This window comes from Hermetia illucens, chromosome 2 (genome assembly GCF_905115235.1).
Source record: "Hermetia illucens chromosome 2, iHerIll2.2.curated.20191125, whole genome shotgun sequence".
Classification (NCBI taxonomy): domain Eukaryota; kingdom Metazoa; phylum Arthropoda; class Insecta; order Diptera; family Stratiomyidae; genus Hermetia; species Hermetia illucens.
Window position 1 is genome coordinate 145,728,505 of NC_051850.1, and position 25,725 is coordinate 145,754,229.

General features: G+C 39.8%; 3 protein-coding genes across 4 annotated transcripts; 1 reads left to right on the plus strand and 2 right to left on the minus strand.

Moving 5' to 3' along the window:
- The first annotated feature begins 144 nt into the window (after nt 1-144).
- On the plus strand, nt 145-5,790 carry LOC119647479 (CDAN1-interacting nuclease 1). Its single transcript, XM_038048422.1, has 4 exons — nt 145-501; nt 4,936-5,212; nt 5,274-5,485; nt 5,552-5,790. Exons 1-4 carry the CDS (start codon nt 275-277, stop codon nt 5,688-5,690), a joined length of 855 nt encoding a protein of 284 aa, XP_037904350.1. The 5' UTR covers nt 145-274; the 3' UTR covers nt 5,691-5,790.
- Nucleotides 5,791-13,372: 7,582 nt separating this feature from the next.
- On the minus strand, nt 13,373-14,440 carry LOC119648205 (zinc finger protein 706-like). Its single transcript, XM_038049807.1, has 3 exons — nt 14,280-14,440; nt 14,012-14,165; nt 13,373-13,941 (listed from the first exon to the last, which is right to left on the minus strand). Exons 2-3 carry the CDS (start codon nt 14,153-14,155, stop codon nt 13,852-13,854), a joined length of 234 nt encoding a protein of 77 aa, XP_037905735.1. The 5' UTR covers nt 14,156-14,165; nt 14,280-14,440; the 3' UTR covers nt 13,373-13,851.
- Nucleotides 14,441-22,887: 8,447 nt separating this feature from the next.
- LOC119649903 (zinc finger protein 706-like) lies at nt 22,888-24,099 on the minus strand. 2 transcript variants are annotated; one of them, XM_038052296.1, is made up of 3 exons: nt 23,886-24,039; nt 23,673-23,829; nt 22,888-23,585 (listed from the first exon to the last, which is right to left on the minus strand). In XM_038052296.1, the coding sequence occupies exons 2-3, from the start codon at nt 23,814-23,816 to the stop codon at nt 23,496-23,498; spliced, it is 234 nt and encodes a 77-aa protein (XP_037908224.1). In that variant the 5' UTR covers nt 23,817-23,829; nt 23,886-24,039; the 3' UTR covers nt 22,888-23,495. The 2 variants fall into 2 exon arrangements, with proteins under 2 accessions (XP_037908224.1, XP_037908223.1); XM_038052295.1 differs by having other exon boundaries at nt 22,893-23,585; nt 23,939-24,099.
- Between the last annotated feature and the right edge of the window lie 1,626 nt (nt 24,100-25,725).

The window sequence follows — 25,725 nt, forward strand, 5'->3', positions numbered from 1 at the left end:
GTGGAAATTCTTTTCTCTTTTATAGAAATAATTAATATAAATCTCTGTTGATATATATACCACCATTCCGTCTCATTAGCCGCTGCAGTTGTTGTCCCGTCTAGTACCTCAGTTGTCCCGCCCTCCCCGCGTTCCGTCTTTGCCTAAAATCACCTTGTAAACAAACGTCATCCACATCTGACATATCTTACAAGAGTTTGCATTCCGTCACATCTGACAATTCGCCTCTATGGGGTTTTCTCGCCGGCAATAAGATTTCTGGATTTCTTTCAGAATGGAAGTGGATAAAGTGAATGTGTTGAGTAATGAAAAATACAGTGAGGTAGTGAAGTTCATTGGCAAGTTTAAGGGCTTGCCAATCAACTGTGACTTGGAATTGAAGAAGGTGTTTAAGGACATCGATGAAAACACTCTGAGCAGTATCCTCTACTCAGAATGGAACCATAAAATCAAAGCTCAGTTTCATAAAATCCAAGCAATCGCACCAAAAATGCTGAAAAGGTCCGTATCTCTGTTTTTTATCATGAATTGTTGAAAATAAGAAAGCGATAATCTTAAACTTCGAATCCAATCCCTCTCAGCAAAAACTTATTCGTATTTATGTACACTCCTAGCTAAAAGTACGAGGACACCAACCAAAAAACTTATTTGCAGTGAATTTAGCATTGTATTGTTTATTTTTAGGATTTAATTGGATGTTACGCTGTGGATTTGACTTGGTCAATCCAACCTTATATGTTACATATTATATGACTATAAAATATCTGAGGATCATCAGCGGCGTAACAACCGGTATCCGGTCTAGACCGGCTTTAGTATCGAACTCCAGACAACCCAGTTTTGCGCCGAGGTCCGCTTATTCCCTAAAAGCTGTCTGAGGTTCTGACTTACGCCATCGCTCCATCTCAGGCAGGATCTGGCTCGTCTTCTTTGTCTACCATAGATATTGCCCTTAAAGACTTTCCGGGTCTAGATCATCCTCATCCATACAGATTAGGTGACTCGCCCACCGCAACCTGTTGAACCGGATTTTACCCACAATCAGAGGGTCGTGGTATCGCCCATAGATTTCGTCGATATGTGGGCTACGGAGGCATTCATGCTCATATAGGGGGGCCAAAAATTCTTCGGAGGATTCTTCTTTCGAATGCGACCAGGGGAGTTCGGATTTTTTTTTTTTGCTAGGAACCCAGGTCTCCGAAGAATACATAAGGACTGGCAAGACCATAGTCTTATACAGTGAGAGCTTTGGCCCTATGGTGAGACATCGTCATAGTTGTTATCGGTTATCGGTAGATAAGAGTCCAAAAGTTGTTGTCTCTTATCTTTGTTGTTTTCGTTTGATCAGTGCGATTCGATGTTGCTCATTCTTTACTTTTTGGCATTGACCATCTTGCATCTCGCACCACCTGCTCGATCTTGATGAAGGTAGACTGTACTGTGTTGTTCTTCCCATAATGTCAATATCATCATCGTAGGCCAGTAGTTGGGTGGACTTGAAGAGGATGGTGCCTCTCGCATTGACATCGCCATCGCGGATCATTTTCTCCATGGCAGGTTAAAGAGGACGCATGATAGGGCATCCCTTTGTCTTAGACCGTTGTTGATGGTGAATGGTCTCGAGAGTGATCCTACTGCTTTTATCTGGCCTCGCACATTGGTCAGGGTCAGCCTAATAGTCTTATCAATTTCGCCGGGATACCGAATTCTCCCATGGCTGTGTAAAGTTTTATCCTGGCTACGCTGTCATAGGTGGCTTTAAAGTCGATGAAAATATGGTGCAACTGATAGCCATATTCTAGCAGTTTTTCCATCGCTTACCGCAGAGAAAATCTGATCTGTTGTTGATTTGCCTGGAGTGAAGTCTCTTTGGTATGGGCCGTACCTTGAACATCAGTTGATGAACCGCTTGGTGTAGTTGGTCACCTCTATATTTAACCAATTCGGCTGTAATTCCATCGACTCCTGGCGAGTTATGGTTTTTAAGCCGGGGGATTGCACGGATTGTTTCTTCTATGTTTGGTGATGGCAGCATTTGTCCGCCGTCTTCAGTTGGCGGGACCACCAACTCGACGATATTTTGGTTATTGAGCAGTCCATCAAAATACTCAATCCATCGCTCCAGTATGCCCATTCTGTCGGAAATCAGATTTCTTTCTTTCTCTGGGTAGGATGAGCATCGAGGTGTATAAGGCTTCATCTTGATGACTTGTTGGTAAAGCTTCCGCGTCTGGTGCGATTGTTTTATATTTATATTTTATATGTACATTAGAAAAGATCATTCGGCACATGACACCTACGCACAAGATACTGAGCAATGTCAGATTCAAGTAGTTCCAGTTGTCGTTTCAGCGACATGATTAGTTCCTGCAAAACTTACGTAAAGCGCTGAAGATGTTCGTTACGACTTTTGTATAAACTGAAAAGTCTCGCTCGGGAAGAGTCTGGTCTAGTGAGTTCTATCTTCAATTTGTGTGCTTTTTAGTTTGCCAGCGTTTGTCTTTTTATTGTTAAGTCCCTGCATTTCTGCCTAAATTTTAGAAGGCAACTACGAATGTAGCAGTACATTTTCAGACACATTTGGAATAAATGTATCATCGCTGTGATGTGGGCCCAGGATTTAACCTTCAGTTCCATTGTCCAATTGGACCTAATAAGGAATCAAAGAATTTTTCTCTATAGACAGTGTTCTTCATTACATTTAGATTACGTTTAATTCTGCCGAACAATATCAATTTTGGGATTTTGTAATGACATAATATCCACCATCCTAATTGGCTGGAGACGCGTGACGCGAGCAGAAGGGTTGATCCACGAGGGATGACATTGTTAATCGATGCTTCGCCTGCCTCTGAAGTCCCGTCCTGCCTTGGCATTCTCAGGCCATCTTATTGGAGGATGCCCCTTGATTATTATGAGAGCGAGCTCTAAAAGGAAGAGGAGAAAAGGAAGTCTTCAAATCAAATAGATATTAAATCATCTTCAGTCCGAAAAAAGAAAAAAAGCAACTGCCTAATTGATGTCCTACGTCTGTATCGGATTGATCCGAAACTAATAAAGTCTCTGACGACAGTCATGGAAGCTGTATGCTGGTACTGACGACCACCTTAGAAATCTGTTATGACTAGTAGATATGTTCGGCCTGATATTCGGATGGAATTTGGATTAGAAAAGTGTCGAATCCAAGCCATCTGCAAAGGTTATTACGGCCCGCATGCCGGACATAGCATTGGTGACCTCCAAATCCAGGCGATGTCCGAGAAAGACTTCTATAAATACTTGGGAATTCTGCAAGGAGCACATGCCTGAGTTGGTGATCTGAAGGATGCTTTGCTCTCCGAATTCCTGTGACGTGCAAATCTGAAGCTGAAATCGCATCTCTCGGGGAAGAATAAAATAAGCAAATTCGCTATCCCTTCAATGGCTTATGCACTCGGAATATTGTCGTAGACGAAAACCATGTGATTTTCGCCATCTCTAAGCTTTCGTAGTTATTAAATGGTATCACAAAACATTAATGACAGAATATGAAAAAGTCGAAAACCAAAAGAATGTCTTAGGTTTTAGTAAATTTACACAAAAGGAAGAACTGAGACGTGAAATAAGTTATTACTTGGTGGTCCCGCATTCCAACTCCTTAAAACTAATGTCAATACGACCTTCTCCGGAAGCCTACATTTGGCGAGAAAAATTTAAACTCCTCTTTTACATGTATGGAGATTCCGCATAAACCCAATGTAGAACATTGTTAATCAAGGCATGTTTGGGCGTTCACAGTTCCAACCTTCCCACCAAATTTCACGCACATCCAACTGGTATAGAGATCTTTTGACACGTCCCCATTGTGGAGAGTTTAAACCCAACTTCTCATTTTAAGGATGATGAAAGGGCAGTGCTGTCATCTTGTCGTCACGCAGTCATCTTGTCATTTCACTAGCTTTTCGGTTATTTGTAGGCATTGTTTCTGTGGCTTAACATCAAGGTATTACAGGCTATCGCCACGTTGTTGGCAATGTGGTTATTGCATCAGTGAACATTTTCACGTCAAATTCTTTCAAACTCGACTGCCTCGCCGGCATGATTATACGAACACCGAATATATCATTCTTTGTTGTTATTAGTTTTTCCCTCCCATTTTTCAGTGAGACTGTGCTTCACTTTCATGATCATTACGTTTAACATCGTCCTTACACTTGTTTAAATATTTGTTTTCCTTTCTGGGATTCTCCCTGCGAACCTAATATGTTCCCTGCCGTTTTCCATTTTTAACTTATAGGCTCGTCCATATAGTGGTTTCTTTTTAAAAATTAAAAAAAAAAACGAATAAAATATTTGTTTTTCGGTATATTATTGGTAATTGGTAAGAGCGAACATTCCCATTATTTTTGGAATACAGTTTTATTCATGTGGCTGCTTCGGCAGGCTTCACGCTACCGCTTCCAGTTAACCCAGTTTCCAGACCTTGATGATAAATTCTGGCTCTAACTCACGCATCGCTCCTCGATATTCGCCTTAAGGGCCTCGATAATTAGTGGATTGTTCGCGTAACGTCGGTCCTTCATTTCAACCGACAAAAAAAGTCAAATCGCAGCTCCGTGGTGGCCAGTTAATATCCACGATTATCGAATTTGTGGCAAGAACTGTATGCCATGGTGTGCCATCCTGTTGTAGCCAAAGATAGATTTATGTCTTCAATTTCCGAGATTTGAATTTCGATCGTCTTTTATTAGTTTTACAACATTCTAGGTGCTTTTGTAATATTTGTAACATATTAGCCTCTTGCCGAACTGTATATTACTTCTTCTCTTTAGATAATATTTCTGCAATTTGGACTAAGATTTGCTAGGCCGATTTCTTTAATAAAAGCCTTTAAACCATTCTAGAACTTAATGCTATTTTCCTTTTCTTCCTTTAATTCTCTTATTATTTTCTCAGGTTTGAAGATGCTGCAAACAAAAAATTCGATGACAAAATTTTGGTGAATATGTCGATACAATGCGGTCTATCACCAACGATTTTAAGTCGGTTGATAATCAATGAAAAGTACCCAAATTTACCAAAAAATAAAATCTTAGAAATGATAAAAAATCCATATACGATTCCTGACGATTGTTTGGCAGCTAACGCCCGAGCTTGCTCATTTTGTGATAACCAAGATGGTCCAATAGTAGACGTGATACGGCGTTGTGTGGGCGAAGAATATGAACAGAAGGTTTGGAAACGAAATTTCGTAATTGGGAAATGTTTTTTAACAAGCATTTTTTATGTCGTAGCTCAAAAATATGGCTTCGGAAGCAGGCATGGTTTTCTATGATGAAGGGGACTTGAGAAGAGTTGGATTCGATAAAACCCCAGATTTGAAGTTGGCCTTACCGTGTCTTTACAAGGAGAAAGTTGTGAATTGGATTGAAAGTAAGGCTTTATTCGGGGATCTGCGAACACATAGAAGATATCTGAGAGAACAGTTGACGAGCTACTGCAATAGGTAATTTGAGCATTGAACTTCAGAATTTGTTACGGAAAATTTTTAAAATAATTTTTTTTTTTGTAGATTTGGACCAGGGATTGTTATCTATTGGTTTGGATATTTAGAAGACATCAAATATCTGAGTGAAAACAGTAACGGTTTAATCATAATCAACACATTTCCAGATAAGACTGAATTAGAATTTTTGAAAATTGATATTTAAATGAATTTTAGCTAAATTGTTGTAATATAAGATTATTGTTGAAAAAAATCTCATTTATATATATGAACTCGTTATAAGTAAATTGAAAGTATCATTATCACTTTTTGTTTTATTTTAATCAATGCATAGTGGCATTGGATAACGAGTATTCCTACACCTTGCATATGATCAATAATTCATTTCACTTTTCTTGCGTAAAAACTGGATAAGGCATTTTTGTATCGACAGCACTCACATCGATGAACATAGGATTTCATCATTCATATCGGGCGGAAGATATAATGGAATTCATGGTTGGAAATCAAGAGAATAGTTACTTGAAACCAATCGCTTTAGATAATAACTATGAATTAAACAGTACATGTGTAATCTCCAACTAAAACCTTATATTCTATCGAGTGGTAGATTGGATATTCGGTTTTAGCCGATTGCAGATGCACTGTTCAATTCATAGTTATTATCTGAAGTAAGTAAGTTTCAAGTAACCAACCTCTTGATTTCCAACAATGAGTTCCATTATATATTCCCCCCATGTGAAAGCCCCAATATCCAATCTACCACTCGATATGATATAAGGTTTCAGCCGGTGATTGCAGATTGTTCAATACTGTTTGAATATTCTTCATATTTGGGTGTGCTTTATTCGGTTCCGGCCAATCATCAGCATCTAAATTAATGCACGGCGTACAAATATTGTGGAATCCGAATTGGATGGCTGACCAACCCTGACATACAGCCCGTTGTGGGTAGCGTGATCGTAAGGATTGTGCTGAGAAGTGGCTTGCTTTTTAATTCCATGCACCGTAAATTCGACAAGTACTATGCGTAATATGTGTGCCTTTTACTAGAGATGGGTAAAGTTAAACTCACAAGGTAAGTGAGCAGACAGTTTGAATGGGGTAGAGCGATCCTCATTGTTAGTCACAATTATACTAAAAATATCAAAATTACGAAAAGACGCGCGAAATATCTGGTCTGGCTTTTATAAATAAATAACATATCGCCCCAAGGACACCGCAGAACAGTAGAGAACGACTGCGGGCGTCTCAGGAAATCGTAGAGGAGCTGAAGCGTATTTAAGATAATTGCGAACGATGGCGCACTATAACCCACTAAGGGTAAATAGCAACCATATATATACATATACATGGAAATGTTGTGTTTTAGAATAAAAAATTGAAAAAGAAAATGAAAATTGAACTATGTAGTTTAAGGAAAAATCCTACTATGCCAAGGAGACAGTAGTTCTGAATATACAGTAAAAATCGAAGTTAATCGAACGAAAATTGCTCAAGTTGACCTCGAAATTTTTTTTTCAGAAAAAAACCCGTAAAATACTGAAATATATGAACAAATTCGCCTTAAATTTAATCTACAATGTCTACACCATACAACTGATCTCCCAGATTGTCATTCTGCTGACTTTTGCCCTTAGCAGTTCGTGCCTGTTTTGCAGTGTTGGAAAAGGATCTAGTCGTCTTGCTTATGCGTTTCAAGTTGATTTCCATATCACATGACATAAGTGTTCGGGTTGATTTATATATTTGCATTATGGATGTAAATGCATCGTTGAACATACCGATGGAGATGCTAAACCTAAGTTGCGCGAGTAAGGAGTCAAGAAAGAGACCGCGCAATTAGAACTCTTACAAATTTTTCTATTGCATAAAACTTGCTAAGTGATTTTTAAGATATTGAGCATAGTTTAAACCAACAAAAATCCGTTTCTCAAAAGTTATAAGACTTCCCTTTCATAATGGTTCGTTGTCATTTTTTATTTCGAGATAAAATAAGTCGAAAGCCGGAAGGTCCGCGTTTCAAGTATGATAGGTTTTGTGTATTTCTTATGTAAGAATATTTGTGTATGCGTAGGTAGCTTATAATGTTTATACATTTAGTATGTCACATTGTTCTTTTTAGTGTGATATTAACATCCCGTGTCTTACAGTAAAGTTAAACGTAACAGACAAATCTCATTCTTGTTATATGTTGGCTTCGTTGGCTGAAACAAATTTTCGTTCATTACAAATCATATCGCAAATAAAGGTTGCTGAAGTCATTAAGTTTTTGGATACTAGTAGCTATCGCTTTCTATCCTCAGTTCAACAGAGCAGATAATAACATAACAAATAGGCTGAGGCTGATCTGCCCTTAACAAGAATGTCGATGATAAGATGCAACCCTCGCGGACTCCGCTTCCGACTTCAAATTACACATTCTGCGCCGTCATATGTCGTTCTCATATTAGCGAATAGTTTCTCCGAAATGCCCCTCCTGTGTGTAGAGGACACCAGCAAGCTTCTTCTTCACGCTGTCGAAAGCTTTTTCGAAATCGAGGAAGAGCAGGTAACACCAGGATCTATACCCCACGCACTGTTCAAAAATGATCCTTAGGGTGTTGACGTGATCAAGGGGGCAGAATCCGTAGCGGAAACCAGCCTGCTATATGTCGATCAAGCATTCTAGATGTTCTTTGATGCTTTCTGGCATTATATAAGCTATAATTTTTGCGACCGCAAAAAGCACGCAGATACCTTTCCAATTGTCATACTCAAAACAGTGCCGCTCTTTGGAATCTTAATGGTCATCCTCCTCTGCCAGTCTCTGCGAAAGGTGTAACTGCAGGTTCACCCATAAATAAATCTGCGGGGAGATCGCCAAACCTAGCGCCTTTAATCCGTTTGAGTGCATTGATGGCTGCAATGATTTTTCTTCTGCTTAAAGGCACAGTTCCTATCCGCATGTTATGTTGACTAGCCATTTCATCCACACGAGGAAGAGCTTCACCGGATGTAATACGATTATGAACCGCGGTGAAGTTTACTTTCCACTTCTTCAGCCGCTTGTAATCGTGAATGAAGCGTCCTTCATGATGTAGTATACACTTCTGGAAACATTGCGTTCTGTAGCATATTTCGCTTCCCTCACCAGTGCAATAACAAATTCCCTTTTGTCATCGCGCACTACGTTGAACTTCCCGAAATTCCTTCAACCCCTACTATTCATCGATCCGTTTCCACAATTCTGCAGTCAGTCTTATTTTATGAAAGTGCTTTGGGACGTGACCGACGAGCTGCGTAGCAACCGAGAAAAGAGTATTTTTTATGGCAATTCTCAGGCGGGATCAGCAAGATACCTCTCCCACTGTCGAGCCAGAGCTGAATCATATAAGCGATCGATAATAAAACTGGAGGTCGCAGTTCTCCAACCCTGTGAGAAGTGGTGGATCAACAGGTAAGCGACCATTATATGATGATCCCTTTCGAGGCAAATGTCAGCACCTCTCTTGTTACGCACATCCAACAGATAACTCCTAAATCTACTGCTAACCGCGAAATGGTCGAGCTGATTGCTTGTATGGCGTCTGTCAGTTGAAATCCAGCTTACACACAGGCTCTGTGTTCGAACAATGTACCACCAATGACGAGGCGGTAGAAGTTGCAGAGATCCACGAACCTCCCACCATTACCGTTGCGGTCGCCAAGACCGTGTTTCCCCATTACATATCCGAAGGTGTTGTCAGGTCTCGCTTTGGTATTCAGATCACTCATCATTATCACAATATATCACCTTTAGCAACTCTCCTGGACTATGTAATTGCTTGTAGAAAGCATCTCTCTCCACTATATCCGTTAGTGTACAGCACAATGCAATTATGATGCTCCTTTACCTGGATCGAAATCTGCCAGTCAAAAGTCTATCAGAAACCGGCTCTCAGAGGAAGAGAGCGTTCATTGCTGTAGTCGTCAGAAGCAACCGGACACCAGATTTGCGTTTGCTTCCACTTGGCTTTCCAGAGTACAAAAGCACAGCATTAGTGTGGTAGGTGAGAGAAGAGTACTCTCCAGAGTACTACCACTTCACTTCGCTTAGGCCCAGAATAGACAACTGATCCCAACCGTTTCCGATGATGCTCCTGGAGAGTATCCTGGTAATTCCAATATCCGAATGATTTTATTAATAAAGAATTCTTTTAAAATCGATGCTATATGAATTGCTGTGTTATCCTGTTACAATATGGATCCTTCGGTAGTTTGAAATCTCTCATCATTGACTTGATCCTGAATCATACTGATTTTCGATTTGTTGCTGAATCGACTATTGCATCTCTGCATTCCCATGGTACCCAATTACCCAGTTGAATTTTATTGATCTAAATTCTCTTATTATGCGATGAACTGTGCTCACATTAGCGTAAACGCATACACGTGGCGCTTTCCTCGTTAGAGAAGTTGGTCTCGCTGAAACAGACAACTTTCCTGCAACTCTTAATATTCTTTGCAATTTTTTGAAATAGTTCATCCTTTCTTGCGGAAATTTTTTGTAACTTTCATTTCACTTTCGCCATGCCTCGCTCCGCGTGTCATCTTCTCATCGCGGTATGAAACGAAGACTAATAGCCTTTCAGACACAATACTCGGCCTAAAATCCTCCAGTGGTCTATACTTCCGAATGCCTGAAATTTGAATTTTCTCATTATTTTAGTCATCATCATCAACGGCGCAACAACCGGTATCCGGCCTAGGCCTGCCCTAATAAGGAACTCCAAACATCCCGGTTTTGCGCCGAGGTCCACCAATTCGATATCTCTAAAAGGTGTCTGGCGTCCTGAGCTACGCTATCGCTCCATCTTAGGCAGGGTCTGCCTCGTCTTCTTTTTCTACCATAGATATTACCCTTATAGACTTTCCGGGTGGGATCATCCTCATCCATACGGATTAAGTGACCCGCCCACCGTAACCTATTGAGCCCGATTTTGTCCACAACCGGACGGTCATGGTATCGCTCATAGATTTCGTCATTGTGTAGGCTACGGAATCGTCCATCCTCATGTAGGGGGCCAAAAATTCTTCGGAGGATTCTTCTCTCGAACGCGGCCAAGAGTTCGCAATTTTTCTTGCTAAGAACCCAAGTTTAAGAGGAATGCATGAGGACTGGCAAGATCATAGTCTTGTACAGTAAGAGCTTTGACCCTATGGTGAGACGTTTCGAGCGGAACAGTCTTTGTAAGCTGAAATAGGCTCTGTTGGCTGTCAACAACCGTGCGCGGATTTCATCATCGTAGCTGTTATCGGTTGTGATTTTCGACCCTAGATAGGAAAAATTGTCAACGGTCTCAAAGTTGTATTCTCCTATCCTTATTCTTCTTCGTGTTTGTGTTTGACCAGTGCGGTTTGATGTTGTTGGTTGATTCGTCTTCGGTGCTGACGTTGCCACCATATATTTTGTCTTGCCTTCATTGATGTGCAGCCCAAAGATCCCGCGCCGCCTGCTCGATCTGGATGAAGGCAGTTTGTACGTCCCGGGTCGTTCTTCCCATGATGTCGATATCGTCAGCATAGGCCAGTAGTTGGGTGGACTTGAAGAGGATCGTACCTCTTGCATTTACCTCAGCATCACGGATCACTTTCTCGAGGGCCAGGCTAAAGAGGACGCATGATAGCGCATCCCCTTGTCGTAGACAGTTGTTGATGTCGAATGGTCTTGAGAGTGATCCTACTGCTTTTATCTGGCCTCGCACATTGGTCAGGGTCAGCCTAGTCAGTCTTATTAATTTCGTCAGGATACCGAATTCTCCCATGGCCGTGTACAGTTTTACCCTGGCTATGCTATCATAGGCGGCTTTAAAGTCGATGAACAGATTATTTTATTACCTTTTATTAATGATGATATTTTAACTTATACATTTTTTATGTTATGAACTTTATTTGATAATTTAAAAAAAACTAGGCGGACTATGTCTTTACATGGAGGTATCATATATATGGTGTTATCCCCTTAGCAGCCTAGAAGCATAAAGTTTTTTACTTTTTATGTAAACTACTGTGCTGTGGATATTTCAATATTATTAAGGCAGGAAGAGTTATGTTGAGCCAAAATGCTTGGCTCTAGATTAGGTTCTGTTGCTTTCGCCGGTTTCATTCTTTTGATTGCATTTTCAACTTCTGTGGCACTAATAGTTGTATTTGTCCCAAATATCGCAGTCTCGAGTGTCCAGTTTATCATAAAAAAATTTTTTTCTCGGCAATGACGTAAATGAAATCAATAGGCGCCCTTTGTCGCGAAATCGTCTCTATCTAAATTATGGTAAGCTGATGGACTCGCCGTATTCTTGCAATGAAGATTTGATGTAGAGGACGGCAATCAACGACCGCTGTTATGTAATTCCGTGGAGTTCAATTTCGCTTAAAAAACGGCGGTACCTTATGAAAATATAGCTGGTCTTCGTTTTCACTAGAAAATGTAGAAAGATGAGACAACCTTTCAATAAATAGATTCTCTCATTCCGTACAACAAAGTATTTATTCCCACAGACCCGGTTGGTTCAATAAGCTGAGAATCCAATACCGATGATTTCGAAGGATAATTAATTGCAATAATATTCACTAGAATGAAAATACAGACCACCTCCTTTATTAAAAAATATAAAAGTTATTAACATGTACACTGTGAGTAAATTCTGACTTGCATGGACTCTCGAACTGTGGGTACCAACAATTATGTACGCGTATTCATTGCTATAACAATTAGTAATCGTAGTATCGTATCGTTACGTTACTCGTTAATTTTAATATTAACCTGAATGTTGGATGGTTGGCGTCTTACATACTGAACATCCTTTTTATTTTTTGTTTGTGCTGCCTCATGGCAATTACGTTGCTCCTAACTGTGAAATTCGGGGTAGAGTTTGACGTTAGTGAAGTTTGTTTCCAGACAGAGTCGTTATCAGCGTTAGTTCCGTTTAAAATATTCACTTGTTTGAAGTGCTGCATTGAAGACGGCAAAGCAAACGAGAAGATTGAAAAAATTGGGCAAGAATTTTTCTCTCAATGCGTTAGTTTTTCATCTTAGAAACGCTCAAAAAAAGTAAATTAAACACATTTCGTTGGAAAAATTACAAATTCTCCTAAAAATTCTAAAAAAAGCTATAAATCTTGATAACCAGAACTTCCCTCGTATGAGCTATCTTACGCGTCTCCAACCTTGCAACTGTTATTTTTGCTTTATCATCATCAACGGCGCAATGACCGGTATCTGGTCTAGCCCTGCTTTAGTAAGGAACTCCAGATGAAGTCCACAAATTCGATCTCCCTACGCCATCGCTCCATCTCAGGCAGGGTCTTCCTCGGCTTCTTTTTCTATCGTAGATATTTTCCATTATACTTTCCGGGCTGGATCATCCTTATCCATACGGATTAGGTGGCCCGCCCACCGCAACCTATTAAGCCGAATTTTGCGCACAACGCGTATCGCGGTATCGTTATGTGGGCTCGGTCCTCATGTAGGGGGCCAAAAATTCTTCGGAGGATTCTTCTCTCGAACGCCATCAAGAGTTCGCAATTTTTCTTGCTAAGAACCCAGGTTTCCGCGAAATACATAAGGACTGGCAAGATCATAGTCTTGTACAGTAAGAGCTTTGACCCTATGGTGAGACGTTTCTAGCAAAACAGTTTTTGTAAGCTGAAATAGGCTCTGTTGGCAGCCAACAACCATGCGCGGATTTCATCGTCGTGTGATTTTCAACCCTAGATAGGAGAAATTTTCAACTTGCTTACTTGATGAAATTACGGGTCGAAGGGAAACTTTAGCAACTCCCACTAAAAAACGAACTTCTGATGCGGTTCAGGAACAAACCTGAACATCCAGAAACAAAGTTTAAGTACAATAATTAACAAAATTCGTAATTTTCAATCATTTATATAAAAAAGAAATTACAATAGTCAATAATTCACACGAAAGCTCCTCCGATGGCCGTCCACACTTTCACTGTGTCTTCTACACTTGAAAATTCCAATCTTATTCTCGTCGCAGGAAAAGTTAAATGTGTAAATTGCATTAAACGATTCTTGGAAAACAAGGAAATACATTGCTACTATCTCGTATTCGATATTCAAAACTCTAAACGCGTGTGCACGTATCCCGGAATGTGGGCGGAATACTTTTCATCTTTTTGGTTAGGATATGGACACTCGGAGGAAGCTTTTCAGTTGCAATCAAGAATAAATTACAAGTAATTTGTAAACACAGGCGTTTTGCATTTCATTGAGTCGATCTGTTCTTGAAAGTTGTCCAAAACCGAATTTTTTATTATAACATGCTCAGGAATAAACGTTATGAGACGAAATTTGGCGAATTCACAGCTCTCTGGCGTGTCTGGATGTTAGACATCTTTGAGGTCCTCAGGCAGGTCGTTCTTTGGATGCTTGTTCTCGAAGTGTTGCTTGTACGTTTTAGGGTCTGGCATTTGCGCCTGGAATAACAAGTGCATGTCAATACCCCAATTTCTGGGAATTTCATCTGAACGTGCAACGGGTACTCACTTTGCAAACCGCACACACGTGAACTAGCGCTTTCTGTGCCGCTTTCTTTTGATCTCCAGCGCTGTGGCCTTGTTGCTTCTTCATTTTCGCCTGCTTTTCTTGGTTTTTCGCCTGGGATTGGAGTTTCTGATGTCCACGAGCCATAGTAAATGCACTGTAGAAAAGGATCCGGAAAAAAGTTCACATCAAAACAAGCTGACACACCGCGGCATCGCCGTCATAATTCAATCCCCACAATCTCGGGAAAGACGAGCATTTGCAGTCTCACCTGAATTATTTGAAATCTCAAAAGGTTACTTTTAACTCTAGTTTAGAAGTAGATGAAGCAGACAGGTCGAAAGGCGTGATTTTTATTCAAATCTGTAACCTGGAAGGAAATTACGACGACGTCGATGTCAGGTAGTTTTCGTCTCTGTCTCCTTGGTACAGTGGCTGGTGCAGTACTAGATTTGGGTTATGCGGTTTGTGGTGAGTTGAAGAACGGTTTGGATCTTGTTAAACCGTATATTTCGAATAGTTTTCTGTTAATTATTCAGAAAGGAAAATAAATCAATGTGTAGACTTAAGCTACAGGCTGGCTGCCACTTTCTATTGTTTTAAAGGGTAGTTCTTAACATCTCGGTTTGGAGTCGTTTCGTTTTCCCCAATATGATAAAGTTCCTGGATATGGAGGCATAATCGCTTCCTTAATTGCAATTTTTGGAAATTATGCTCATCACAACCGAGGAGATTGAGGTTAATTTAATACCAATGTATATTTGCGGTGCTTCTAACGAAGAAAGTAAATAAACACAACTGAGGGTTCCGTGTCCAATGCCAGGACAGTTTTTATTTTACATATACTCGAGTTTTGGTAACAACTTGCACTTAGGAAGGGAAGAGGCTGCAAATGCAAAATAAAACAGTTTTGTAACGTCGCAAAGTCTCCAATTGCATTTAGTTAATTTATTGATTATTGAAACTCTTTAGGAAACTTTCGACATCAGGGCTTGTGTTGTGCTGCTGTGCTTTAATTAATTTAGTTTAATTCAAAGGAAAGCAAATGCGTTCAAACTTTGTTGTTACTGAGGGGGAGTGATATTTGACCCTAATAGGCCTGGTCGATCATTTTATGAAAAATGTGTTCATAGACGTGTTGGGGACTCATTCCCTTTCTTGCTGCTTATTATGTGTTTTTTCTTCAGTGCATCCAATTAGCTTTATGAGTTCACTTTTGCGATTGGCATAGCTTACATAAAATCATAAATGAGAACGGGCTGCGGTTTATTTAGTTAGTAGTATCACTGAAACGTTTGTCGAAAGGACCTGGTTTGTGCAGAAAGCAGCTCACAGACTGTCGTAGGCCTCTCCAGTCTAGACCGCTTTCAATCAAATTGACCGCGTGTTGATTGAACGCCGTCACTTCTCAGCCTTGATGAATATTAGAACATATAGGGGAGGCAAAATAGACTCCGATCACTATCTCGGTGGCATATTGTTCTCGGCTCAAATTACGGCACCGCCTAAAATTCCCTCTGACAAACAGGTGAGAGTAAATACTGAAGTCATTCACAACGAAGCCCTCCGGAACACTTATAATGGAAATAGATGCCGTGAAAGACGGCAGCTAACAGAGATCCTTGCAAATGAAGCAAATACCAATATTTTCACATCTTCACAATCACTTCAAGAACGTTGTCATTAATACGGCGACAAACATATTTGCCTACAGTCGCCAGGAAAGTCGGAACGACTGATTCGGCGACGAATGTAAGCTAGCAATGGAATGGAAAAATACTGCATAACAGGCAACGCTGCACTCTTAAAGAACGCGGGCAAACGCAGAGGCTTATCACGAACTCAATCGAGAGGAGAAGTGACTTTACTGACAGAAAGCAACGGCAAATCGGCAAAAGATGAGATTTTCTTTCTGCAGTAAGCGATGGAAAAACTATTGGAATATGGCTTCCAGTTACACAATCTTTACCTCGACTTCAAGCCGTCTATGATAGCATAGCGAGGTCAAATAAAAGCAGCAGGATCACTCCCAATACCATTCAACATCAACAAGGGTCTAAGATATGAGGATGTCCTACCATGCACTTCTTTAACCTAGCCCCGGAAAAAAGTGATCCGCACAGTCTACCTTCATCCAAATCGGCGCAAGATCTTGCGCTGCACATTAATGCAGGCAAGACGAAATACTTGGCAACGTCAGCACCAAAAACCAAAGAATCAACAGCATCAAATGTCATGGGGATGAGGACAAGAAAGGTAGAAGGCTACAACTCTGAGATCGTTGCTAATTTTCCCCGCCTTGTTTCGAACATCATAACCGATAACAACTATGACGGTGAAATTCGCACACGATTGTTGGCTGCTAACAGAGCCTATCAATTGTTAAGATAAGTTGTGTGTGAATATGAGGTGAGGAGGAAGCAAAGCCCTTCAATACTCAGACGCTAGTGGTCCATTGTACTCGATTCCCCCGTCTAAAGGAGTATCCCGAATTCGTTTATGCATCGCAGGATTTCCGTTAGTGGATGTGATGCTACTTGCTGCAGTTGGAGCAGATCAGCACCAAAAATATGATGCCTGATATTTCTATAGGCGAGGCACACATAGAAAATGTTCCGTACATCTCGTTTCCTGATTGAAGGATAGACATGTATTATTTTGCACAACTCTTATTTTGAACATTTGTCCAGCTAGCGAATTATGGACAGTCAGAATGGCCACAATACTCCTGCAGTCGTCCTGCTGTTTGATGGGGTAAACTGCAGTGCGTTTGTTTGGTTCTGCCAATGGCATCCCAATTGGTGGTGCATCCGAGATTTCATTTCCCTCAACACCACAACTGAGAGTAATGCCACTGTATAGAATCTAGAAACCGTTGCATGCTGTCTTAAACGAAAAGCCCACTTATCGTTTTTATTCGAAAGGTAGACTCCTTCTCCAGAGCCCTGTTATGTTTTGGAGCCATCGGTGTAGAAGACGTCAGTATATCTTGCCACGAATTAATTCTTTTAATTTGTCCTGGTTTTCTCTGCGTTTCAAGAAAACTTCACATCTTCTACTAAACAGATGTACGATGATGATCCGAGGATCAGAAGATATTGCAAAAACTGGTTTCAGTTCTCGCAATAAATATTCCAATGCTATATGCCCCCCATTTTCGTCGCTTCCCTATAGATCTAATCGAATTTGTCTAGGAGTTGTTCTCATTGCAGAGCTCTGAATAAGCAAATCCAGGGGTTGCAAATTGAGTAATGCAATTAAACATTCAAAATATTCTTTCATATGTTCCAAATTGAAGGTAAACGTACGTATGTATGTACATATTCAAGTAATAAATATTGTGTTAATCCTAAACAAACATTGTCTATAACCGCATACTGATACATACGTATGTATGTACACATCTAAATTGATCTCACTTATCTGAATATTTCCGATTTACTCCATGCACCAAAGCATACATACATATGCATGTCCACTGACACATATAGAGGGTGATTCAATTAGAGGTACTTTTTTCAAACATAAAAAATAATGACAAAAATCGATTTTATTTGATAATCCTTATTATCATACAGAAGAGCTATTCTTGACATTTATTTCTTAAGGATAATTTCTACAAAATGTTGGCCGTAACTGCGGTTTAGATGGTCCATTCTGAAGTTCCAATTTTCGATGACGCGATTATGTTGCTCTAAACGCAGGAAACACTTTCCTCACAGAGCGTTCATTTTCGTAAAACAACTGAATAGTTTGTAGACGATGTACCGGAATAAGTTTTTCAATGGTGCAATGCCACACGATACTATACAAAAATACCACGCCAATTGACACGACGCATGCGTAATCTGCGGTTAGATCCTTGCGAATAAAACTACCTCTAAATGAATCACCCTATACATATAAACACACTACAAAATTTTTCTTATATGCTCTATTGCTCTCAAGATTAGTTTGAGGGAGCAAGATATCATGACTCAATATAATCTTTAAATTAACGAGAAATGTTATCTGTATGCAAACAACAACTTTCTTTTATTTTACAATGGCGGCAACACGCGGGAATTGTTAAATCACATAAATATTCACAAACGCACTATTTAAAAGGGCAAAGTTAGTGGATTCTTGACGTAAAACTTAACTTTATTTCATTCGTATTTTACTAATGGGGAGTTTATCGTTTACAAAATTTATATTCTATTAAGAGAAGAACTTTTGCTACACCATTTTTTTGAGAAAACTTCCCTCGTTTTGAATATGTTAAGGGAAAATAATTTACGGAAGAGAAAAAAGAGAAACACGATGCCCAATTAAAAAGTCTGAAGTTGTGGTGCAAAATTATTTGAAAAAAGAAACAAATGATGGTACTAAAAATCCCCAAAAAGACAGGTGAATGTTCCCGAATAAGGAAATAAATGCCATTATATTGAAGCTGACCACCATATTATGAATGCACTCCCATTTCAAACTCAAATACAACAAAAATTAGAACCTCCAGGGACAGTCCGCAACATTGCTCATGCCTTACAATTAGCCCCTTATATCAAAGAGGAATAAAGCTAAGTGCAAGAAGTTTCCTAAATAAAATTCTAAGGACGCCGAACTTGAATTTTCCTAAAAGCATATGATGACTAGCGAGCGGGAGAAAATGTTTTCCCGGCCGAAAAAAAAATAATTCAGACGATCCTGATTCTTTTTTCTGTTATAACCATGAAATAAGACATAAGGCAAGAAGATATTTGTATGTCGAAAGGCAATTTTTGAATGGGAAGTGTTATGTTTTGGGCCTCCTTCTCAGCGTCTGGAAAAGGGACTCATGTCTTCATTTCTCCAAAAATGAATTTCATTATGTAGAATGAAATGCTAGAAGGCGCTTCTACACCTTTCGTGTATGAAGAATGTATTTGCCCCCACGAAAATGTCTCCATACATGTCTAAAAGATGTCAATTTTGTGGTTCAAAGGCCACAAACTATTAATACTAGAGCGTACTGTTCGGGTATGAATTCCACGACAAGTCTGTAGGACTACATGGCACGCAATATTATATATAAAACGCGAGATTAAATTTTTCATACTGTGACGGAGCATTAAGGAGGTGTAGGATCAAATAGATCCCAGTTTGCACCAAACTTTGTTGAAGTCTATGGCAAACTGAATTTTCTAAGTTATTCTTAAAAATGGTAGCACTACTCATTATTAATAAGTTTGTTTTATTAGATTTTTATAAGTACATTTGAACGTAATTTGTTATAAAAAATATAGAATTTTTTTTGTTAAAAACCTAAAAATTTGAAAGGAATACTAAGCCTTATTTTTAATATAATATTTAAAAATTACATTTTAAAATGTAATTATTTCAATGTGCATATACTGTGATTTCTGCTTCATGGTATTTGACATTCAGAAATTAGAAAGAAGTCTTGGAAAACAATAGATTTCTGCTTTAAATTAACACATTCCTATTTCTGCCCCAATACATACACTGCACAAATCAGCACTTATCTATAATTCACACCATAAGCTCAAGAAACGCATCCCTCAATTCCCAGAGTAATAGTTGCCAATTCTACCCACATACAATCACCCGACCCTTTCCTTATGCTAAAGACTATAAAATTCAAGCGAATTTGCCTAGAGATCTTTTCCGGCGATTGAATGTCGTTTAAGGCATCAAGGGCATTTGAGAAACGAACTATGTAAATGCACACCTGTGCATTTCCGCTGCGAGTTAATATTTTAATAAACAAGCGAAATTGTAATTAGTTGCATTCAAACCGTGATTAAAGAAAGATTCAATTCCGAAATGCAAGTTGTTTCATTTGAGACTGCATAACTTACATTGTTCCTGTTTCAGACAATAACATGCATAACATAGTATCTCATCTTGTTCACTAAAAAGGTGATAATCTCATGCGAAAAATTGATCTGACGTTATATTTACGTTTTCGACTTGCTATGTCGCTCATATGTAATAGTAGGTGTTGAATTTATGAAAATTTAAGTTATGTACTTCATGCCATATTGGAATTCGTAAACATTTTGTTCATACCATATCTATCCTTATAATTGTTGTTGCACAAAACCTTAAAATGATTGTTTCAACGTGCAAACATTCTTACGTAAAATATCATATTGGTTGCATGTGCAAAACAGAAATGTATACACTATGTACATCGCAACAATAAGCCATCCAATATCGCCTCACTAATTCAGTTGACTCGCATCTCGCTGAGTCAGATGTGTGACTTGCTGATTGTGCCGTTCGATGCCGTCGACTCTTCTGGGGCGGTTTGATGTGTGCGATACTTCTGAGTCGACTCGCCTCTTTTGTGATTAGTCAGCTCACTTACACAATGGAATGAGTAGCACAATCGAGTCGACTCATTTATGAGTTGCCCATCTCTACTTAACAGCAGCTAGGGTTACGCATGCTGCACGGAGCGTAGCAAATTACTATCGAGACGTTTTCATTTGATACTCCACACGGACATTTTCTGTGAAAAAAAATATGTGTGAAAAAGCGGATTACGTTCGATTTAAAGTCTGTCAACGGATATGAGTGAAAATTGGGAAAATAAAAGCGAAAAAAGGGAGTAAGGGGACATTTCAAAATTACAGAAATGCTCAATAAGGCCTCCGAGAAGATAAGGTTCATTATTCCACGCCATAAGGAAGGAAGGGTTGTTCCTTATGTGAGGAAATTTGACTACAATGGCTCTGGCATTCTCTTCTCTAGCCAATCATTGCCATGTGCTACCCACATGGCAGACAATAAAGTCTCGTCCGAACTTGAAGAGCAGGGAATGAGACTCTACGTCGAATAGAACGTCAGTCCAGCAGTAAATCGCCATTAAAGAAACAAATTACCACACATACATAACGAAAATCATTAATATCCGGCTAGGCCGTTTTCGAAATAATTACCAAACGTTCTTTCACCAGGAAAAAACTTTTGGGGTTTCAAATGAAAGATGTTTGTTTCTGAAACTATTCTGATGCGAAAGGGAGGAATGGCAGATCAAAATGTAGAAAGTTAAAATGATATAAGGCCCATTTTCTGAATCTAACTGAAAAAGCTAATATGTGGCGAAACCGGAAGCTTGACGCTTCAGGTATAAAAGGTTTTGTATTTCCCTATGCGAGAAGGATAACGCAGTTCTCCATTGGCTGACAGCATTGACTTGAGAGAGATATTACGCACTACTGAACTAATATCAGTTGCGGAGTTGATAAGGTAACAAAACTCCCATGCTGATACTCATACTGTTAACAACATTCACATCGACGTTGTTTCCAATAAACTGAGAGGAATCTTGCATTGACAAAGCCTGCAATATGAATCCCCAATGTCGTCATGCAGAGAAATACAGGAGAGTAGCATCGATCATATGACAGTCAGTAGAAGAAGCCAGGTGTTCAAGAAGTCGGTTTCAGACACCTCTCTAGCAAATTTGTCCACGATTGATGCAACCCCATATCGATCGCTTCGAATGTTGTCGATCAAAGCGTGTTAAGCCCAGTGCAAGACGCTGTTCATTGTATTTTATAGTCGGTCAACACTTAAAACCATAGAGAGCGACAGAGCGGATGACATTACGGTAAATTTTTGATTTGAGACGCTCGTTGATAAGTCGATCCCGAAGTGCACCAGTTGTAGAACGCGACTTTATTCAGGTTGTGCTAATGCGTGAAGCAATTTCATAACGCAGTTCTCCAGTGACTGATAACATTGACCCGAGATATTTAAATCATTCAGTTCTGAGTTGGTTACTGCTACTGACAGTGATAGTGTCTATTTCATGAGGATCGATCGTCAGAAATTCAATTTTATTCCGGACCAGATTATTCAAATGCCGTTGCCATCAAATGTGAACATTACAGTGATCATCATAGTGGCGTTTAGGCATCAGACAAGAGCAGCAAACCGACAATATGGACCTGTGGAAATCGATTCACACGAGCTGAGGTAGGGGTGCAGTGACTAACAGGCTATCATTTTCGAAGGTGGAACGTGGTGGCTCAAATATCTAGCAAGCATGATTGACCAGAAATTTCAAGGAACTAAGGCATCAAGAGAAAGTACATTTCTAGTGAAAATGTAGACAAGTATAGGTGGAAAAGCATTCGATTCCTTATCTCAAAAGTTGCTAGTTCCATTTTGTTCTATGCTGCAAAATTTTTGGGAATCTGAGATCCTTGCAGGGAGATAAAGAAGGATATGATCGTCAATATCTCTATGAAGGCACTTGGCTCGCGCCGCCTGCCTAGCAATTTGGAGGTCTTCGCATGTTCCTATTGACGCGGGGATAATAACTAAAATGATTCCTGAATGCAAAAAAAAGAACGTCGCGAACTAATCGAGACCTTTCATTTGACACCCTAAATGACAATATTCGGTGAAAAAACTGTTGAATCCCCCCTTTGTATGTATGGGGAGTCCCTTTTTAAACTCTACCTAAATTTATGCTGTATACGTGGGATTTCCCATTTGTCCACCAAAATTCGTTCGGATTGGTTTAGCCGTTTTGGCTGAGAGACAGGTGGTGAATCGATTTTAATAAGGTTTTTTTACACAAAACCTTGAAAAAGCATGGTGCATCTGTGAAATATATTTTCGCTTATCCATACTTCATTTCATGACTTTCCGCTACAGTAAAACCCAAAACTATCTTGCGCGATAGTAAAAAGAGACCACTTCAAATAGCAAATATCGACACACTCCCAATCATAGTTAGCTACACAAAGAGCAAGACCCAGAGTAATAAGCTTTTCGCTCGATGAGTTTTTAATCCGCCTAATTTATCTCACGTTGCCAGAAATGTTATCTAATCTTGTAATCTGCCTTTTTGAGGTGAATGGAAACACGGAATTAGAAAATTCACATCTTTTTATTGCTATTTATTTTCAATTATGATAACAGTTGTCCAAATATAAGCATATTTAAGAAAACAAAGGCCGTTATTATCGGAAAATCTTTGACAGAGGGAGAAGATTTCTATTTCTTATCCGTAGTAAAGCAACATAGTTTTTTATTCCAGCTAGAGTTATCAGTAATTCAATTTACATAACGCGTTTTTTAAATTTTTTTACGTACAAATAGCATAAAAATGTTCGTGTTACCAATAACTAAGAAAATAGACTTCATATCACGGTAAAATGGGAGCGCCCGAATGGAACCGTAAACCCGTATGTCTCGCCTCTGGAGCAGTACCCTATAACTTACAAAACACTGGAAATAAGTATTCATTTACAAGCTAGGACTAAGAAATATCCGCAGATTTCTAAGAATGATTGCAGTCCACATGCGGTTCCTCTGCTACTCCCGAATATCCACGCGTAATCTTAGTCAGATTTCACTTAAATCGAACGGGGACGGATTGTTAGCTCTCTTCAAATGATATGTGCAGACAGTAGAAACATTAAAATTTTACATCATGAACTCAATTAACAAACGGAATTTATATTACGCTGGTATCCGAAAGGAATTACACTTCCTTAAGGTCTTCAGGCAGCTCATTTTTCGGATGCTTGTTCTCGAAGTGTTGTTTGTATGTTTTTGGATCGGGCATTTGTGACTGTAATGTGGAAAGTAATGCGGGGAACAGTTACGATGATCTGTTAGTGCAAAGTTATTATGAAACTTTTTCCAACTAAGTAATTACCTTGCAAACTGCACATACAAACGCCAAAGCCTTTTGTGCAGCTTTCTTCTGTTCGGTTGCATTATGCCCCTGTTGCTTCTTCATCTTTGCTTGCTTTTCCTGATTTTTTGCTTGCGATTGAAGCTTCTGGTGTCCACGAGCCATTTTCGAAAGTTTTCTGGTGATGGTTAGAGTAAAAGTTTTGTTGATGCATTAAATCACAATAAAACTGACCACTGACAATAATTTCACTGTTGATTGAATATGCCTGACTTTCTTGAACCCACCTAAAAGTATAATTTACCCGAATTACGTATACAGCTTAATCCTTCAGCCTTAAAAACACCAAATCCAATCCACCAGCAAACCCCTGTTTTCTGTGGCAAGCATACAAAAAATAAGACAGATGACGACGTCGACTTGTTGTGGTTATATCTGAGTCTGTTGCTTTCACACCACGATGGGAAGACTAGTACAAAATTCGAGGTGGAAAATTGAGTGTGTCTACGATAGGCCGTCATAGTGTCTTGGCTACAGGAAGTCGGTAAATCATATTTGAAGAGTCCAACGGAAGCAGACATCTGAGGCGAATTAACATTATTGTGAGCAAATTTAGAAAAAAAATTCTTATTAAAGTTGATTTGCTGTCTGCCTGGCACATAGGATCAATTGCAATTTGGTGGCTTTCGTGTTAAGTTTTAAAGGGTTATAATGATTTAACGTGAGTGGGCCATGGCCTGATCTTAAAAAAATCTCGTAATTGACCATGCCTACTTGCCTCTTTGCTAGCCAGGCTCATGAATATGTGGGGGAAGGTCCTTTGAACACTTCGATTCCCCACGTGTAATTTTACAAAACTTGACGTGTTCTCAACCGGCCACAGGGTCGGCACCGAAATCTAGCGGGAAACTGAAAAAAACAGCTTGACCGTGCGCGTGGAGCCGTGAAATTTTGAACTTGAGTGCCGCGATCAAAAACGAAGATCCATGGCCAGTTGCGTTTTCGATCGATGCTTCCCCTACATCAGATGTGCAATGAGCCGCGGCTTTTATGATTCCTTCACTGCCTTAACATTCTGAGGTCGTTATATTGTAAGATGCCCCTAGATTGTGTGTTAAAGAAGAGTTAGAAAGGGCAGTCCGCAAATTAACTTTTCCATTAAAACTGGAATTCATTTATTCATTATTCAATAATATTAATAAAATAAAAGAAACTCCGTTGTAGCCGGTCCCAAGCCCAGTTTTGAAAGGATAGCTGGATGAGTAGAAGGTGGATAGCTTTAGTTTTCCGTAGGTTACTGCAGCGTTCCAGGGAGTAGGTGCAGAAACTTTGCAGGGTTGCAGATTACTGACTGGGGAAGCTATCATCACATCTGGCAGTTAGGTATAAAATGCAAATCCAAAAATGAGGAGAAGCAGAAATTAAGTTCCGGTACCGATAATCGGCGAGAGTCGTCTGATTTGGTGACTGGGTTGGGCTCGCGTAATGGACAGCATGGCATCGAAACCGTTAATGAAGAGGCCACTCGACGTCTAGGTGCCACGATGACCAGGAGCATAGCTCCGTCTGCTGCAGCTGTTTCGCCACAATCTGAGACCACCACTTTACCCGATTCGCGTAGGTAGCGGATGAAGTGGACTCAGGATATTATATGAACCTTTTTATCATCCGCTCCTACTATGAAATAGCAAAGAGGGGGGGGGGGCAGGTGAAAGATCTTACTACTCCTTGTTACACCAGAGATTCGTCGAGCGTGGCAAGACGCGCACCAAGAGCCGATGGGGGCAGAGGCGGTGGCATCAAAAACACCACGCCGCACTGCAGGCAACAGTTTCAGTACTCGCCCAAGCAGGTCTCCTTCACCATTCCAAAAAGCGTGTATAGAATTTTCGGAAATGGATTCTTTGCATAGACCAGGTATTCCCAAGTTTTATGAATCTCAAATGAATGATGAGATTGCATCTCGGTTGTGTCCTGACATATCGCTCCTGCAACTATAATTGTGTATTGTGATGAACTTGCGGTTGTCACATTGCACGGTTATTTTCGCATTATTGGTTTGAGTGACCGAAGA